At 46.6% G+C, this 17,183-nt stretch overlaps 1 protein-coding gene across 7 annotated transcripts in view; it reads left to right on the forward strand.

Moving 5' to 3' along the window:
* AZIN2 (antizyme inhibitor 2) overlaps positions 1–17,183 on the forward strand; it is a 33,436-nt gene that overhangs the window by 4,154 nt on the left and 12,099 nt on the right. For 5 of the 7 annotated variants that reach the window (XM_086716365.1, XM_086716364.1, XM_086716366.1 and 2 more), the window contains 5 exons: positions 7,310–7,482; positions 8,490–8,618; positions 9,437–9,602; positions 11,299–11,461; positions 12,668–12,780. In XM_086716365.1, the coding sequence (XP_086572491.1) occupies positions 7,310–7,482; positions 8,490–8,618; positions 9,437–9,602; positions 11,299–11,461; positions 12,668–12,780 (744 nt within the window). Of the gene's footprint in view, positions 1–3,299; positions 3,427–7,309; positions 7,483–8,489; positions 8,619–9,436; positions 9,603–11,298; positions 11,462–12,667; positions 12,781–17,183 lie in introns of those variants that run through there. The other 2 variants (XM_086716368.1, XM_025935342.2) reach the window with 2 other exon arrangements.

Here is a 17,183-nt window from a genome sequence, read left to right on the forward strand (position 1 = left end):
AGGCAGAGGGGACAGCAAGTGCAAAGGCCCTGAGGTGAGAGCAAACCCGGTGTGTTGTTGCTTTGTGATGTTGTCATTACTGTTATTTTAAAATTTTTTTTAAATGTTCATTTATTTATTTTGAGGGAGGGGGAGAAGGGCAGAAGGGGGGTGGAGAATCCCAAGCAGGCTCTGCATGGAGCCTGAGGCAGGGTTCGAACTCATGAACTGCAGGAGCTGAAATCAAGAGTCAGACGCTTAACCAACTGAGCCACCCAGGTGCCCCATTACTGCTATTTTTTTAATGGTTAGTAATGATTATTTTTAGGGGAACTCCGTTTAAACCCTTGTCAGCAATATGGCTGGGAATTCATGGATCAGTTCTAGCAGTTTTTTGGTGGAATCTTTTGGGTTTTCCATATAGAGTGTTATGTCATCTGAAAAGAGTGAAAGTTTGACCTCCTCCCGGCCGATTTGGATGCCTTTTATTTCTTTGTGTTGTCTGATTGCTGAGGCTAAGACTTCCAATACTATGTTGAATAACAGTGGCGAGAGCGGACATCCCTGTCTTGTTCCTGACCTTAGGGGGAAAGCTCTCAGTTTTTCCCCAGTGAGGATGATATTAGCGATGGGTCTTTCGTTATACGGCTTTTGTGATCTAGAGGTATGATCCTTCTTATCCGTACTTTCTTGAGGGTTTTTTATCAAGAAAGGATGCCTTAGTTTGTCAAATGCTTTCTCTGCATCTATTGAGAGGATCATTTGGTTCTTAGCCTTTCTTTTATTGATGTGATATATCACATTGATTGATTTCTGGATATTGAATCAGCCCTGCATCCCAGGTACAAATCCCACCTGGTCGTGGTGAATAATTTTTTTAATGTATTGTTAGATCCGGCTGGCTAATGTCTTGTTGAGGATTTTTGCATCCACATTCATCAGGGAAATTGGTCTGTAGTTCTCCTTTTTACTGGGGTCTCTGTCTGGTTTTGGAATCAAGGTAATGCTGGCTTCATAGAATGAGTTTAGAAGTTTTCCTTCCATTTCTATGAACAGCTTCAAGAGAATAGGTGCTAATGCTTCTTTAAATGTTTGTTAGAATTCCCCTGGAAAGCCGTCCAGCCCCGGACTCTTGTTTCTTGGCAGATTTTTTTTTTAATTTATGAAAAAAAAATTTTTTTAACATTTGTTCATTTTTGAGAGACAGAGTGTGAGTGGGGGAGGGGCAGAGAGAGGGGGAGACACAGAATCCGAAGCAGGCTCCAGGCTCCGAGCTGCCAGCACAGAGCCCAACGCAGGGCTTGAACCCATGAACCACGAGATCATGACCTGAGCCGAAGTCGGGTGCTCAACTGACTGAGCCACCCAGGCGCCCCTGGGAGATTTTTGATTACTAATTCTATTTCTTTACTGGTTATGGGTCTGTTCAAATTTTCTATTTCTTCCTGTTTCAGTTTGGGTAGTTTATATGTTTCTAGAAATTTGTCCATTTCTTCTAGATTGCCCAATCTATTGGCATATAATTGCTCATAATATTCTCTTATTATTTGTTATTTCTGCAGTATTGGTTGTGATCTCTCCTCTTTCATTCTTGATTTTATTTATTTGGGTCCTTTCCTTGTTCATTGTGATCAAACTAGCTAGTGGTTTATCAATTTTGTTAATTCTTTCAAAGAACCAGCTCCTGGTTTCATTGATCTGTTCTACCATGTTTTTGATTTCTATAGCATTGATTTCTGCTCTAATCTTTATTAATTCCTGTCTTCTGCTGGTTTGGGGTTTTATTTGCTGTTCTTTTTCCAGCTGTTTAAGGTGTAAGGTTAGGTTGTGTATCTGAGACTTTTCTTCCTTCTTTAGGAAGACCTGGATTGCCATATACTTCCCTCTTATGACCGCCTTTGCTGCGTCCCAGAGGTTTTGGGCTGTGGTGTTATCATTTTCATTGGCTTCCATGTGCTTTTCATTTTCCTCTTTAACCTTTTGGTTAGTGAGGAGGATTCTAGAAGGGGACCCTGGAGGAGAAAGAAGGAGAGCTAGCCTGGGCAGGATGACAGGGGTAGGAAGATTCTGGGTGGGAAAGAGGTGTGCACCATGGTGGAACAGTGAGAATGAGAAGGTTAACCTTTATCAAAGACGAATGTTCACGCTCTTAGTGAGTGATAGCTGAGTCCACCCCTATTGTCACTGCAAAGCCCCTTTGCGTTAGCACTTGCTTTGCACACCTAGTTTCGTGCGTGTGTCACATGAAGGGAGGTGCATGGGGAGAGAGATAGCCATTTTACAGTTGAGGAAACCATCGGCCAGCCACGCACAGCTTGCCGGTAGCAGGACCAGGACCTCCCCCTGCAGCACGCTGGGGGCTCTGCTCCCAGAGAGGAGGAAGGGGATCCTTTTCCAGCCTTCTCAGTCTAGGGTCAAGGACCTCCTGTGCATCTGGAAACCCAGAGGTGGTACACTGTGCTTGGCCCTCTGGCTCAGGGCCGGCCTCCACAAAGAGCAGGGTTGTGGGGTGTTAGGGCTCAGAAGGATCCTGAAGTCCACAGGGACATTAAAAGCATGTACTGTTGCTGAGTGCTTCTGTCGGGCCAGGCACTTTGCTGAGCGTTTTCTGTAGGTGATCTCATTTTATTATCGCAACAACCCTGTGAGGTAATTATTATTACCCTGATTCTGACAACAGCCCTGTGAGGAAGCATTTCACGTACGGGAAAGGAGGCACAGAGGGTGAGGGACTCACTGGCAAGTGGCCGCTTGTGTAGGGCCAGTGGCAGGGGGGCGGTCTCCGGCTCTCTCACTGCATCTTTCCATTGTCCTTGGGGAGAGGATGGCAGAGCTGGGCCCCAGCTGGTGACCATTGCTTTAGCTAACGCGTGGGCTGGGAGAGGCCAAGGCCCCTCCCCGCAGGCGGGAAGATCACTAGCCTTAGGGTACATTCACTGAGAGGTGGCTCTGGGATGCACAGCTTTTCTTGAAAGGCCAAGGCTGCCCTCTTCTGGTGGGACATCACTAGTGGCTACGCCTGACAGCTCCACGCCTTGGCCAATGTTGACGGAGGGTTGACGGAGGGCCGGGTGTGAGCAAGGGCCGGGTGTACAGTTATGCAACAGACAGGTCAAGGGCACAGGCCACGCCTCGCATGGGGCTACGGTCCACCCACCCACCTTCTCAAGGACCTTCTGTCACTTCCCCTGCCCCCATCCTGCCTTCTCTTGCAGTCTCTATCAGCATCCTCCCATCTTAAAAAGCCTTCCCGGGACTCCATACCACCCCCCTGCCCGGTCCCATGCTCCCACTTGACGGCCAAACAGAGTTGTCTACACTCGCCTGTCTGCGTGCACCTGGCTCTTTGCTTCAGCACCTGCATCTGAGCCACTGCTTCCCCACTGCCACTGTCACTACTCTGAGGAATCTCCTCTTACCAACGTCCCCAGAGATCTCCAGGATCCAGTAAGCACTTTATTTTCAACATTCACTTTGAATTATTCAAATAACCCGTTGATTCACTTACACACACACGTAGGCCATCAGCTTTATGTCTCCAGAGATAATCACCATTATGAGTTTGAGTTTGGTGGGTATGTGGTACTTAAAAAAATACTTACAAATATGATCCATAGAAAATATACAAAATATAAAAGATATTTATGTGGTGGGTACTGTGTCTCAATAGCTTTAAACTCAGCAGGTGTTGGAAATCTGTCCATGTTGATGCATTTAGACCTTGTCGGGGACACAGGTCCTCTTATTATCCTGATTCTCAACAGCATTCAGCACAGTGACTGTTTGTTTGTTTTTGTGATAATAACACTTAATGTGAGATCCACCCTCTTAACCAATCTTCAAGGGTACAATACAGTATTCTTAACTATAGGCAGGGTTCTACAGATCTCTAGGACTTAATTCATCTTGCAGGACTGGAACTTTATGCCCACTAAATAGCAATTCCTCATTTGTGACATATTCTTTTTAAAAACACTCAACAGTCACCTATGCTCCCAGTTGTAAAGCCTTCAGCAGCAAATCAATTGATGGGGGACACAGCTCCGTACCTGCCCCACCTCGCACGGGGCGCCTCTGACACCCGACACTCTTCTCCTGTATAGACATGAATTGCGAGGCAAGGTTTGCTGTGATGGGAGTGATGTTATAATCTGTGTCTCGTTCCCCCTCTTCTGGACGCATTCTTTCTCCTTCCCTCTCCATAGGCCCCAGGTGCCGACTTCCTGCTCTCGAGATGGGAGATTCCTCTGGATTCTGTCTCAGGCTCCCTTTCTCTTGTAAACTCTCCTTCCTCTTATGGAATTTCATCTCCTTCCACGGCCCTAAATACCATCAATGTGCCACCACCTCCCGCATTTTGATCTCCAGCCCAGACCTTCTATCCAGCAGCTGACTTGATACCCCAGGGTGCCCGGAACCCGGGTGTTCAAAGGCGCTCATGATCTCCCCCTTCGAGAAGGGCCCCTCGGCCTGCAGGATGTGGAGTCAGGCATGCCCACATTGCAATCCACCACCACGCTTGCCAGCCCTGCTTCCAGAGCACAACTCCCCCATCTGTTACCTCACCCAGGGCAATGGTGACCGGTCCCTCCAGAATCCTCTCGGCCCTTCCTGACCCCTGAGTTCATATGGTAGCCAGAGTGATACGCATTTAAACCTTGCATTTAAAATGCAAATCTGACCCTGTCGTTTCCCCTCGTGAAACCCTTCAAACGGATTCCCGTGACTCGCAGGGTAAAATATAAATCCACATCAGCCCACCCCCCTGCAGCCTTATCTTCCCCCACTGCGCTCCCCCTGCCCAGGCCCCCCCAGCGCTCTCTCTTCCTTGACTAGGCCGAGCACATTCCGCCTCAGGACATCTGCACCAGAAACATTCTTTCTTTCCTTTTCCCCCTGGATATGACCTCCTGTGGAGCTCAGCTTAATTTTCTGACCCTCAGAAAAGCTGTCCTTCACTCCTCACACCTGGGTCTCACCATGCCACTTTCCCCAACCTGAAAGCTTCACAGGGTCAGAGACTTTATTTTACTCACCACTTGTTTTCTTTAGCACCAGTCACAGAGGCTGGCGTGTTAATAGATAGTCAGCAAACACTTGTCAACTCAGTATTGAGGTTGAATTTTCCATTACAGTACTGTGGCTAGGAGCTGGTGTAGGCTAAAGTCTGGCAGTCCGGTCAGCTTTGCCACTCGAAAGCTGTGAGACTTTGGACAAGTCACTTAACCTCTCTGAGCCTCTGTCCTCTGTTTCCTATCTCATAAGATTACTATGAGGATTAAATGAAAGTGTATATAAAATGTATTTTTTAATGTTTTTATTTATTTTTGAGAGAGAGAGAGAGAGAGAGAGAGAGAGAGACAGGACATGAGGAGGGGAGGGACAGAGAGAGAGGGAGACAATGAATCCGAAAGCAGCCTCCAGGGTCTGAGCTGTCAGCATAGAACCCAAAGCGGGGCTAGAACTCGTGAACCACAAGATCATGACCTGAGCCGAAGTCAGATGCTCAACCGATTGAGCCACCCAGATGTCCCATGTATATAAAATATTTAATGCAATGACTGGCATATGGTGATCCTTCAATGAGTAACAGTAGTTACTGTTTAAGTATAAATATATATATATCTAAGTATATACTGTTTAAGTATAATCGAAGCTAAATCACAAGTCCCAAATTGCTACCATTGCTTCTTCTCTTACCTCATGTGGTGAAGCTGGGAGCAAAAACACATTTTCATGTCCACTCAGACTCAGGGTCTTTGAAAGCAAGCTGTGACGGCTGCAACGCCAGCCCTGTCCCACTTTGCTCCTTACTACCTGTGTTTCTGTAGGCAGGTGGAGTCCTCTGAACTCGATTTTGTCCTCTGTAAAATGTGGCCAATCAATACTTCATAGGACAGTTACTGGCATCACATGGGATAAGTCACAGTAGTACCTCGTGCTGAAAAGTTGCTATATTGACATTAGAGTCTTATTATAAATTTTTTTTTTAACTTTTATGTTTGAGGGACAGAGAGAGACAGAGAATGAGCAGGGGAGGGGCAGAGAGAGAGAGAGAGGGAGACACAGAATCTGTAGCAGGCTCCAGGCTCTGAGCTGCCAGCACGGAGCCCAATGTGGGGCTTGAACCCATGAACTGTGAGATCATGACCTGAGCTGAAGTCAGACGCTTAGCCTACTGAGCCACCCGGGTGCCCTTTGAGTCTTATCAAAAACTCAGAGTGGCTACAAATGGCCCTGTGCCTGCTATAGCATTTCAGAACTGGCTTCCTCTTGACTTCCTTCCCTTAATCATGGAGAGTCAGACTTGAGTTTGAAAGCTGGCCCTGCCTCCTTGTTGCTGCATAGCCTCTCTGAGTACTAGTTTCTTTCTCTATAGAGTGGATCCAGTGCCCCTCTGATGGGGTTATTCTAAGGGGTAAATAAGATAGTTAATCCAAAGCAAGGGTTGGCAAACCATGGATGGTTACCACATCCAGGCCACTTGCCTGATCTTGTGATGCTTGACTGGGTCACATCCACGCTCGTTCACTTATGCATTCTCTCTGGCGGCTTTGCTGTTGAGGAGTTGTCACACAACCTACATGGCCCACGCGGCCTAAACCATTTGCTCACTGGCCCTTTACAGAAAAGGTTTACTAACATCGCATTCGGTGCCTGCTTGTGGTGGGCGCTCAGTGACGATGGCTGCTCTCATCATCATCACTGTCTGTACCATGAATGCAACAATCTCGTGGAACAGTGTTCCGTAAAGGTGAGGAAGACGAGGCCCCTCGGGGACAGGGGCTTGCCAGGGTCCCCCGGCACAGTGGTACGCGCACAGCAGGACTTTGGATGTGGGATGACTTGGTTCGGTGAACTTTCCACCACATCAAGGGATATTCTTTAAACGTTAAATCTGTCAGGAAAATGTGTCAGATGCCTACTGTCAGGGCCGTTATGACTCCATGTCATGTCTTTGTGTGAATTAGGAAACATATCCCTTAAGACAGTTGTGATGAATATACTGATTTTGTCAGGATGAGAGGCCTTACTGCCGGGAAGTTGTAACAAATATATAAATCTACCATGTATCCTCTGCGGATGGGACCTCCCCCCCCTCAACTGCACAGTGTGCTACCTGCATAGCTGGCTGTGGCAGCCTTGCCTGTCCGAGAATGGTGAACCAGCGTGAGTCCTGATTTTCATGTCTCTGTTGTGTGAAAATGAGGCCCCCTTCTTATGGACGTCCCCATGCGTAGCTATGACTTTGCCCCTCGTTTGTGCTTCTTGGCTTCTGTGGGCCCGATGGGCCCTGAGCCTCCTCACCTTCACCTTTGGGACCCCACAGGCAGAGATGGAGTTGGTCCAGCGTATTGGCATCCCCGCTGGTAAGATCATCTACGCCAACCCCTGTAAGCAAATTGCACAGATCAAGTATGCTGCCAAGCATGGGGTCCGGCTGCTGAGCTTTGACAACGAGCTGGAGCTGGCAAAGGTGGTAAAGAGCCACCCCAGTGCCAAGTAAGCCGAGGACCGCTCACGTGGGGGGCTGGGCCGAGTGTGAGGACAGCGGGCATGGGCGGGGTAGAGGTGGAGCAGAGGACCCTGCCCTGGACCTGGCCACACTCACGGGAGGCTGGGGCGGGCACTCCCGGACTGGACCCAGCATGCCAGGGCCTGACGAGGACAAAGGCAAGAATAACCATTACAGCCCGAGCAGAGAAAAGCCCACGGTATTATGGAGGTCAAAGTCGCGGGCCGAGAGCAACAGGGGGTGGTCAGGAAAGCTGCGCCAAGGAGGTGGCATTTGAGGTGCGCCTGAGGGGTGAAAAGAACTAGGAGGGCGCACAGACAGTGCATCAGAGTGAACTGCTGAAGCGAGGAACTCAAGGAGGTCGGAAACAGCAGGGGGCGTTTGAGACATGAGCAGGAATTTGGTGTGGCTGGAACATACCATGTGTGCAGGGCGAGGGCAACAGTGAATGTTGGTCAACACGGTCACAGGGCAGGGGCCTGGTGCAAACGGGCTCTGGCAGGGGTCAGGGCTGGACATTCTGCTCGGGCTGTGGCTTGCACGTGGTCACTTGACACCCTGGGGATTCCAGGGAGGGCCTCCTCAGAATGATGGGGAGGCCAGGTGGCTGGACCACTGTGGTTCACCCAAAGCAGCTTTCATTTTGTCTGTTTTACATGATATTGGGGTTCTCAATAAGACTGTGTTTAAAAAGTGGTGCCTCTCATGCAAGAAAAGTTGGAGAAGTCTGGCTGGTGTGGAGGCTGGTTGAAGAGGTGGAGCTTCTGGAGAGGACTGAGGAGGTCGGGACCAGGGCAGGGGCCTAGGGATGGGCCCAGGGACGTTCAGAGAATGGACTTGACAGGGCCTGGAGGCTGACCGGCAGTGCAGGGACATGAAGGGGTCAGGGACCTGCGGGGCGGGCAGCTCTGAGTTTACACCCCTTTTCTTGGAGAGGACGTGGCTGGGGTAGGGGGAGATGGGGTCCACCCGGCAGAGGTGCCTGTCTCCTCAGGATGGTTCTGCACATCGCTGCTGAGGACTCCCCGAGCCGCCTGAGCTTCAAGTTTGGGGCGTCGCTGAAATCCTGCAGACACCTGCTTGAAAATGCCAAGAGGAGCCACATGGAGGTGGTGGGTGTGAGGTGAGTACCTGGAGGCCCCACCACCCCTGCCGGGCCCGCTGCCCCTTTCCCAGGAATTAATCAACTCTGTACGAGAGCCCCCTCAGGGCCTCCAAAGGAGGCCATCGAGTCCTGCCATCAGAGGCACAGAGTCCTCAGGCCACAGGCCTAGAGTCCTGCCATCGGAGACTTTCCTCTCTTTGGAAAGAAGGTTTGGAGTGTCCCGCTGACTCAACCCCATGGTCCCCACAAGGTCTTGTCCTTGGAGGTTCCCGGAGAGACCTGTCTTTGCAGGAGTTAGACCAGCCTGTAGGCCAAAGGTTATGCAGCCACATCTTTGCTGTGCCTCTTTTCTTGCAGGGATATGGAAGAAGTCATAATAAAGGCCTAACAGTATAGTTTTCATTGATCCTGTGCTTAGGATATACCAGGCACTGTGCTAAATGCTTCAGGTACATTATCCCACAGCCCTGTGGGATCTTATCCCCACTTTATAGATGGGGAAACTAAAGCACAGGCAGGCTACACCACTGACAGGTACATACAGACCTGGCTGACGGTAGGGCCCTGGTCCTCATCCCAGAAGGCTCAGCCCCAGTGGCAGCACAAAGGGATGGGAGGGACACCAAATACCAGTGGACCTTAGATCTGGTCTCTTGTCCACTCCTTACTTGCCACAAGACCCTTGGCAATGCATTTAACCTTTGAGACCCTCAGTCACTACATCTGTAGAATGGGCACAGTGTCCAATGTGCCTGTCCAAGGTTGCTCCTGGCTGGGGCTGAGCTGGTGGCACCTGGGGCCCTGCACGTAAGCCAAGTCTCTTCCTCCCTCCTCAGTTTTCACGTTGGCACTGGCTGTCCTGACCTTCAGGCCTACACTCAGTCCATCGCAGACGCCCGGCTTGTGTTTGAAATGGGCACTGAGCTGGGCCACAGGATGCACATCCTGGACCTTGGTGGTGGCTTCCCTGGATTGGAGGGGGCCAAAGTGAGATTCGAAGAGGTAATCCTGGGGTCAGAAGTGTGGTACTGGGCTCTGTGGGGGGTGGGGGGTGTGTACTGGGCACTGTGAGTGGGTCCTATGTGCTGCATACTGTGCTTGGTGCTTTACCTGGATTATCTTTTTTTAAATGTTTATTTATTGAGAGAGAGAGAGAGAAAGAGCAAGCACGTGAGTGGGGAAGGGTCGGAGAGAGAGGGAGACAGAGAATCCTAAGCAGGTTCTTCGCTGTCAGTGCAAAGTCTGATGCTTAACCTACTGAGCCACCTAGGAGCCCCTGAACTATCTTATTATTAGCCCTGTGTTACAGCTGAGCAAACTGAGGTTCTTGGAGGTTATGTCACTTTCTGAGTCCCAGCTCTGCTTGTCTCTAGCCCATGCACAAATTTGAAGCTTAACCAGTGTTATTTGCTAAGTCCTAAAACTCTTTGAGGGCCTGGTACGCTCTGTTCTCCCTTGGGTGAGCTGATGAGAAATCAAAGGGGAGGGCGGGAAAAGGAAAAGCCCACCTTCTGTGTACTCCTCTCAAGATGAAATCAAGAAAAATGTGTCACCGCAATCCCCACTCTAACCACTAGGGGTCGTTCTCCTTAGTAAGAGCCTGGTCCTGGAATATCCACATCCAGGGACTGACCCTAAGAAAATAACCCCTGATGGACACAAAGAGCTTCAAGGATGAGCATTGTTGTGGTGTTCATAACAAAAGTCCAGTGGACTTTCCTGGTCCATCTAACACTGGGGAATTGGTTAAATTATGAAACATTTGTATGACTTACCCACTGAGGTCATTCACAGAATCTGTTGAGTAAAAGGTTATGAAATATATATATATATATATATATATATATATATATATATATACATACACACATATATATACATATATATGTATACATATACATATATATGTATATATATACATATACATATATATGTATACATATACATATATATGTATATATATATACATATATATATATATAGCCCTATTATGTTTATAATAAAAATGGCATTTGTATGAAAGAGAAAAAAAAGAAAGGGACTACTCCAAGAAGTTAACAATCATTAACAATCTGCATGATAGAATTAAGGGTGGTTTTGATCTTTTTTCTTCTCTTTATTTTCTGTGGAAAAAAAAAAAACACGTGTCTTTTAACAGATTGGTCATTTATAAAAGAAAGTTCCATATCAGGGCTTCTGGAATCTGAGAATACCTCCTCCCATAATGTAGGCGTTGAGGAAGTTGACTTACATGAGTATAAGAGTCTTGACCCAGCTCTCTTTGCCTCCTACCTTCTTGGCCAATTGTCTGCAGTCCCCAGCTGGGAACTTAGCAGCTGCCAAGTCCTTCTTTCTGAAATCAAAGAAGCTTTCAAGAAATAGACTTGGAAGGGTGCCTGGATGGTTCAGTCAGTTAAGTGTCTGACTCTTGATTTTGTCTCAGGTCATGATCTTAGGGTTTGTGGGATTGAGCCCTGTGTTGGTCTCTGCACTGACAGCATGGAGCCTGCTTGGGATTTTCACTCTGTCTCTCTCTGCCCCTCCTCTGCTCGTTCTCTATCTCTCAAAATAAATAAACTTTAAAAAAAGAGAAAAAGCTGTTAAAAAAAAAAGAAATACACTTGGAGCTATAGCAAGTCCTTAGTACGTAAACCCCACATTTCAAATATGTAATTGTCTCCCATCCCCCTACCACCAGATTTGTTCTGTGATCAACTCAGCCTTGGACCTGTACTTCCCAGAGGGATGTGGTGTGGACATCCTTGCGGAGCTGGGGCGCTACTATGTGACTTCGGCCTTCACCTTGGCAGTCAGCATCATCGCCAAGAAGGAGGTTCTTTTGGACCAGCCTGGCAGGGAGGGTAGGTGCCAGGTGGGCAGCACAGCCCCATTTTTTCCTCAAGCTAGGGACAGTGGCTGGCCGAGCAAGGTCTGGTTTTAGGGAATGGGGAATTTGAAGGATGGATCCTTGCTTTAGGGAAACTTACAACCAAGTCCTTTCTTACCTCCAAGATACTTATTATTGTTTCTTCCTATGCATGTTTATATCTTGTGAAGATTGAGATCAAAACAACCTCAGGGAGAATAGATACTTTACTAACCCATTGTACAGATGAGAAAATTGAGAGCCAAAGAGAATACAAGTGAATTGCTTAATAGGAAAAAGTAAAGCCTGCATTCGACCTCATGTCTGTCTCCTCTCCAAAGTACAGACTCTTACTCATCCTAGTGATTCTCATAACATAATGAAAATAATTAATAACAACTTATATTTGTCTAAGTCTAGTTATAGATGACAGAACATAGGCATAGAGAGGTTGAGTCACTAGCCCAAAGTCACACAGCTGGTAAGGGGCAGTGCCTGGATTCAAGTGCAGGCTGGACTGACTCATGGTTCTCTGCCCACACTGCAACATCAGCACTCATCTTTGCCTTTTCAGATAGATCAATTCTCCCGTCAGCCTCTTGAGTGAGTGGGGTCAGGGACTCTGACCTTGGGGTTTTGTCTTCTGCTCTAGGACCCCAGGCAAGAGAGCTGAGGTCTGTGTGTCTTCCCCTGAGAATCCATTTGGCAGGGTGGTGGGCTCCAGGTAGAAGGTCTTCTGTGTGTGTGTGTGTGTACCTGTGTGTGTATGTGTGTAGAGACGACATTCTTCTGGCTTCCTTTATAAATCTGGGTGAATGCCGTATCTAATCCAGCCAGGAGACCTGGTTTCTCATTTCAGCTCATGCACTTGCCCCATCGTGTGTCTCTGAGCAAGTGGCTTAACATCTTGGGGTATTGAGTTTGGCTGGGCTGCTCTTTTGCCTTTGCTGGGCATCCAGGGGCTCAGATGCAGGCAGGAAGTATGTCCTGGGCAGGGTTGCTCAGCTGCAAGGGTGAGTGTGCACAACATGAACCTCATGTCATAGGAGGAGGCAGGATCCACCCCATAGTTGAGGAAGGGGCAACCTTTTTGCTTCAGTTACCTATCATCCTTGCTGAGCCTACCATTGTGCCAGTTCCCCAGCCCCAGCCCCCCTCACACTGCTGCTTGTACTTCCCCTGACCCCTCCCCTCCCCACAGAGGAAAGCGGTTCCACCCCCAAGACCATCGTGTACCACCTCGGTGAGGGCGTGTATGGAATCTTCAACTCAGTCTTGTTTGACAACACCTGCCCTACCCCCATCCTACAGAAGGTGAGCCTACCCCACGTGGGCCTGTTTTCAGTTGTGTGTGTGTGTGTGTTTAAATAACATTTGGGGGTGTTTTTATTTAATTTTTAAAAAGTAAAACATTCATTATAGAAGATAGTGGGATGAAGAAGATTATCATCCATAATCCTACCATGTAGAGATAGACGCTTTGAACATTAGATTTTTCAGTCTTTAAAAAATGTATTATACTTAAAAAAATAAAGTTGGATTGTATTGTTTTGTAACTGCTTTTTTTCCCACTCAATATGGGGTATAGCTCTTTCCATACCATTAGCTAATCATTGACAACATGCTTTTTGAAGACTACGTATTATTTTAACTAATCTAACCCTAGTGGTTTGGTTTCCTGTTTTTGAGCACTGCAAGTATATCTTGACATCCATCTCTGATCAAGCCCTGGAGTGAATTTCTAGAAGTAAAAAGAAACAGTTCGTCTTTAATGGGTTTTTCTAGGCTAACAAGGGAATAGGAATGGACAAAGAGGGGGAAGACAATCAGGCACACCGTTGTATTTTTGTCTATGTAGCCCCTTTTCTGGAAGGGAACTCAAGTGCCTAACCAGCACCTAGACCATCATGAGTGCTCAGTGTGTTTTTGTTTTGCTCTCTCTTTCCATCCTGTCTAGTTTCTCAAGACCCACTCAGATGTCAGCTCCTCTTTGTAGCTCCTCCTGCCCCTCGTCTATCACAGGCAGAAGGAGCCCTCCTACCTCCAGGTGCCCAGGCCACAACTTGATTGCATCCTCATTCTGTAGCTGGGTTGTTAAATGTGGTTTCCTCCGGCTAGTCTGAGTAAGCCTCCCTGATGTGCTCAGGAATTCACTTTTCCACTGTGATGCACTAGCCCTGCCTGCATTCTTGTGGTTTCCCACATCCTTCTGCACTGAGAAAGAACCAGGCTGGCCTCGGGCAGCCATGCCCCGCGTCATACAGGAGGGTGGCAGCTGCTTCTCAGTTCCTGTCTCCCTTAGATCCCCTCCGCCTTCCAGTGCACCTCTTTCTGGTCCATGCAGTCCCTGATCCACTCCCCATTCCCTTCAGCTCCTCAGATGAACGAGTGGGCCCAGCCCACTACCACACCCCCCATCCAGAGTCTCTGTTTTGATTAATCTCCAGTTGGTGTTGCTGTCTCAGGCCCCACGATGTTACTGACCCTCTTTGTGGTCTGTCCTGTTTCTCCTCTGGATGATGTTGAAGTTTCTTCCTTTGGGCTGTCAACCACTTACCAGGTCCAGCCATGTGACCAGATGCGGGGTCGGGCCCCAGTCTGGTGGTGGAGACAGATGACAGCACACATAATAAGTTAGCTACAATTGTGTTGGAGTGTGTCAGAGGGACCCAGGATGGCTGGGGGTTTCTGTACCTTCTTCCCCAAGGAAGATCCCCTTCACTAGTCAGGATGGCAGCTTTGCATCCCTGCTCTTTGTTCCCCAGGACTTTGTGTTTGGACCTCATGTACACAAAGTTGTATTAAACATAAATCTTGGTTCAAAGTATACTTCTCATCACTGGAGCCTACTTGGCCCTTTTTTGTTTGCTTGCTTTCTTTCTTTTTAAAAATTAAATAAGGGGCGCCTGGGTGGCTTAGTCTGTTAAGCATCTTACTCTTGATTTCAGCTCAGGTCATGATCATGGTCATGATCAGCATTAGGTCATGGTTCGTAGGTTCGAACCCCACAACAGATTCTGTGCTGATGGTGTGGAGCCTGCTTGGGATTCTCTCTCCTCCCCGCCCCCTCTGCTCCTCCCCAACTTGCAGGCGCGTGCGCGCGCGCGCACACACACACACACACACACACACACACAAACACACTTTCTCTTTCTCTCAAAATAAAAGACATGAAAAAAATGAAGAATTTAATAAATATTTGAGTACTCTCAGTATGCAAAGCACTATGCTGAGGCCTGCACAGAATAGTAGGTGAGAAAAAAAGGTCTATGCTTTGGAAATACAATTCTGCTGGGTAGGGGTGTGTGTGTGTGATTAGTACCTAGGCTACAACAGTGTCATGAGAAAAGTACAGAAAACTACAGAACAAGTATTATTGGAATCTTTAAAAATATATTTTAGTATATATCTTTAAAAGGAAAAGACTTTTGGGGCACCCTGGGTGGCTCGTCAGTTAAGTGTCCAACTTCGGCTCAGGTCATTATCTCGCAGTTTGTGGGTTCAAGCCCTGTGTCGGGCTCTGTGCTGGTAGCTGGGAGCCTGGAGCCTGCTTCGGATTCTGTGCCTCCCTCTCTCTCTGCCCCTCTCCTGCTTGCACTCTGTCTCTTCCTTTCAAAAATAAATAAACATTAAATTTTTTTTTAATTTTTAAAGGAAAAGACTTTAGAAAAATCATAATGTCATTATCAAATTAGAAATGAACAATTCCATAGTATCTCCTATCATCTTGCCTCATAGATGGGTTTTCTAGTTGATTTGCTGAAATCAGCAGCCAAAAAAGGTTCACATACTATATTTGGTTGAATTGTCTCTCTACTATCCTATTAGTCTCGCCAACATTTTTTTTTTTATTCTTTATTTGTTGATGAAACTGACTAAAACTGGTCCTAAAATTTCCTGCATTCTGGATTTTCCTGATTGGTGAATTCTCTGGATCCCTTCACTGCTATTGAATACGTTATACCGTGCCTTGTGTTTCTTTGATACTAGGTCGTTAGATTGAATGGTTTCATTAGATTCCCAATCAGTTTTGGGGTAAAAATGTTTCATGGGAGAACTTGTCTCTGTAGTATAATACAAAGTGTATTACTTTCTTTTTAGTGTAATAAGCATTCTTATCATTTTGCCACCTCATTCCTTTGTCTCTTCTCATGCAAAGTACCCATGTGTTGACTCATGTGTTACCATTTTTTCATATAGGTTTTTCTTTTTTTAATATAGTTTTTTTTCTATTGTAGTAAGAACACTTAACATAAACATCTTGTAACAGACGTTTAAGTGTATAATACAGTCCTATTATCTATAGGCACAGCAGGTCTCTAGAATTTGTCCATCTTACAGAGCTGAAATTTTATGTCCATTGATTACCAACTTCCCATTTCCCCTCCCATCACCCCTGGCAACCATGTTTCTATTCTTTGTTTCCGTGAGTTTGACTATTAGATACCTCGTATAAATGCAGTTGTGCAGTATCTGTCCTTCTGTGACTATTTCAGTTGACATAACATCCTTAACGTCCATTCACGTTGTTGTATATTGCAGGATTTCCTTCTTTTATGAGGCCGATAATATTCCATTGGATATATGTATATACAGCATTTTTTAATTCATTCGTCTGTCAATGGACATTTAGGTCTTGGCAGTTGTTAATAGTGCTGCAGTAAACATGAGAGCTAATACCTCTTAAAGACCCTGATTTAAATTCTTTTGGATAAATACCCAGAAGTAGGATTGCTGGATCTCACCATAGTTCTATTTTTATTTTTTTAAGTTTATTTATTTTGAGAGAGGGAGAGAGAGAGAGAACGGGGTAAGGGTAGAGAGAGAGGGAGAGAGAGAATCCCAGGCAGGCTCCAGCTGTCAGCACAGAGCCCAGTTTGGGGCTTGGTCTCACAAACTGTGCAGTCATGACCTGAGCCAAAATCAAGGGTCGGACCTTAAATGACGGAGCCACCCAGGTGCCCCAGGTGGAATTTTAATGTATAGACATTTTAAGCATTCATTGAGTGGTCTAAAATGACAGATATTTAGGGTTAAAGATACGACTTAATAAATGTGAATTGGCACTTTATAAATGCAAGCTATAGTTGGGTGCGGAGAGGGGCCCAGATGAGGTAAGTACCACAGAAGTTTTATAAGAATCTTGGGAACCAAAATTCAGGGTACAAGCTTCAGTCACCCCACTCAACCTGAAGACCCTCTCTCTGTTGACAAGATTGGGCTTTCTTACTTGCCATTGTATTTTATTCTAGTGTTTTATGGTTAAAAAAGCAGGACTCTGTCTTGAGTGTATTGCAATAGCATTTGTCAAGTGTGGATCTGGTTAGTTTTTATCTTAAAAATCCTTAAGTAATGATTCCTAATGCTTTTTTTAAATTACTCTTTGCCATACTATACACTAGTTTTATTTTTTTTTCAACTATGTCTTGTCTTTATCCTGACCTTTTGATAATTTTTTTCCTTGTTCAGCCTATTCCGTAGTGTTTTGACAATAGCTTTGTACTGTGTTTAGAAAACCAGTAGGGTGCCTTCTATTTCCAGCAACGTGGTAGTCTAGATACTCTCAACAGCCGCCCCACTGACAGCAAAGAAAACGGTATCCTGACTTACAAGAGAGCAGGGGATCCTTCAGAGGTCAAAATTAAATGAAAGCAGGCATCTCCACTTAGAGTGAAAGCCAGTCTAGTTTCCACCCACTAACCAGAGAGATCCTTTAA

The sequence above is a fragment of the Puma concolor genome, chromosome C1 (assembly GCF_028749965.1).
Source record: "Puma concolor isolate L17-30 chromosome C1, mPumCon1.1.hap2, whole genome shotgun sequence".
Taxonomy (NCBI): domain Eukaryota; kingdom Metazoa; phylum Chordata; class Mammalia; order Carnivora; family Felidae; genus Puma; species Puma concolor.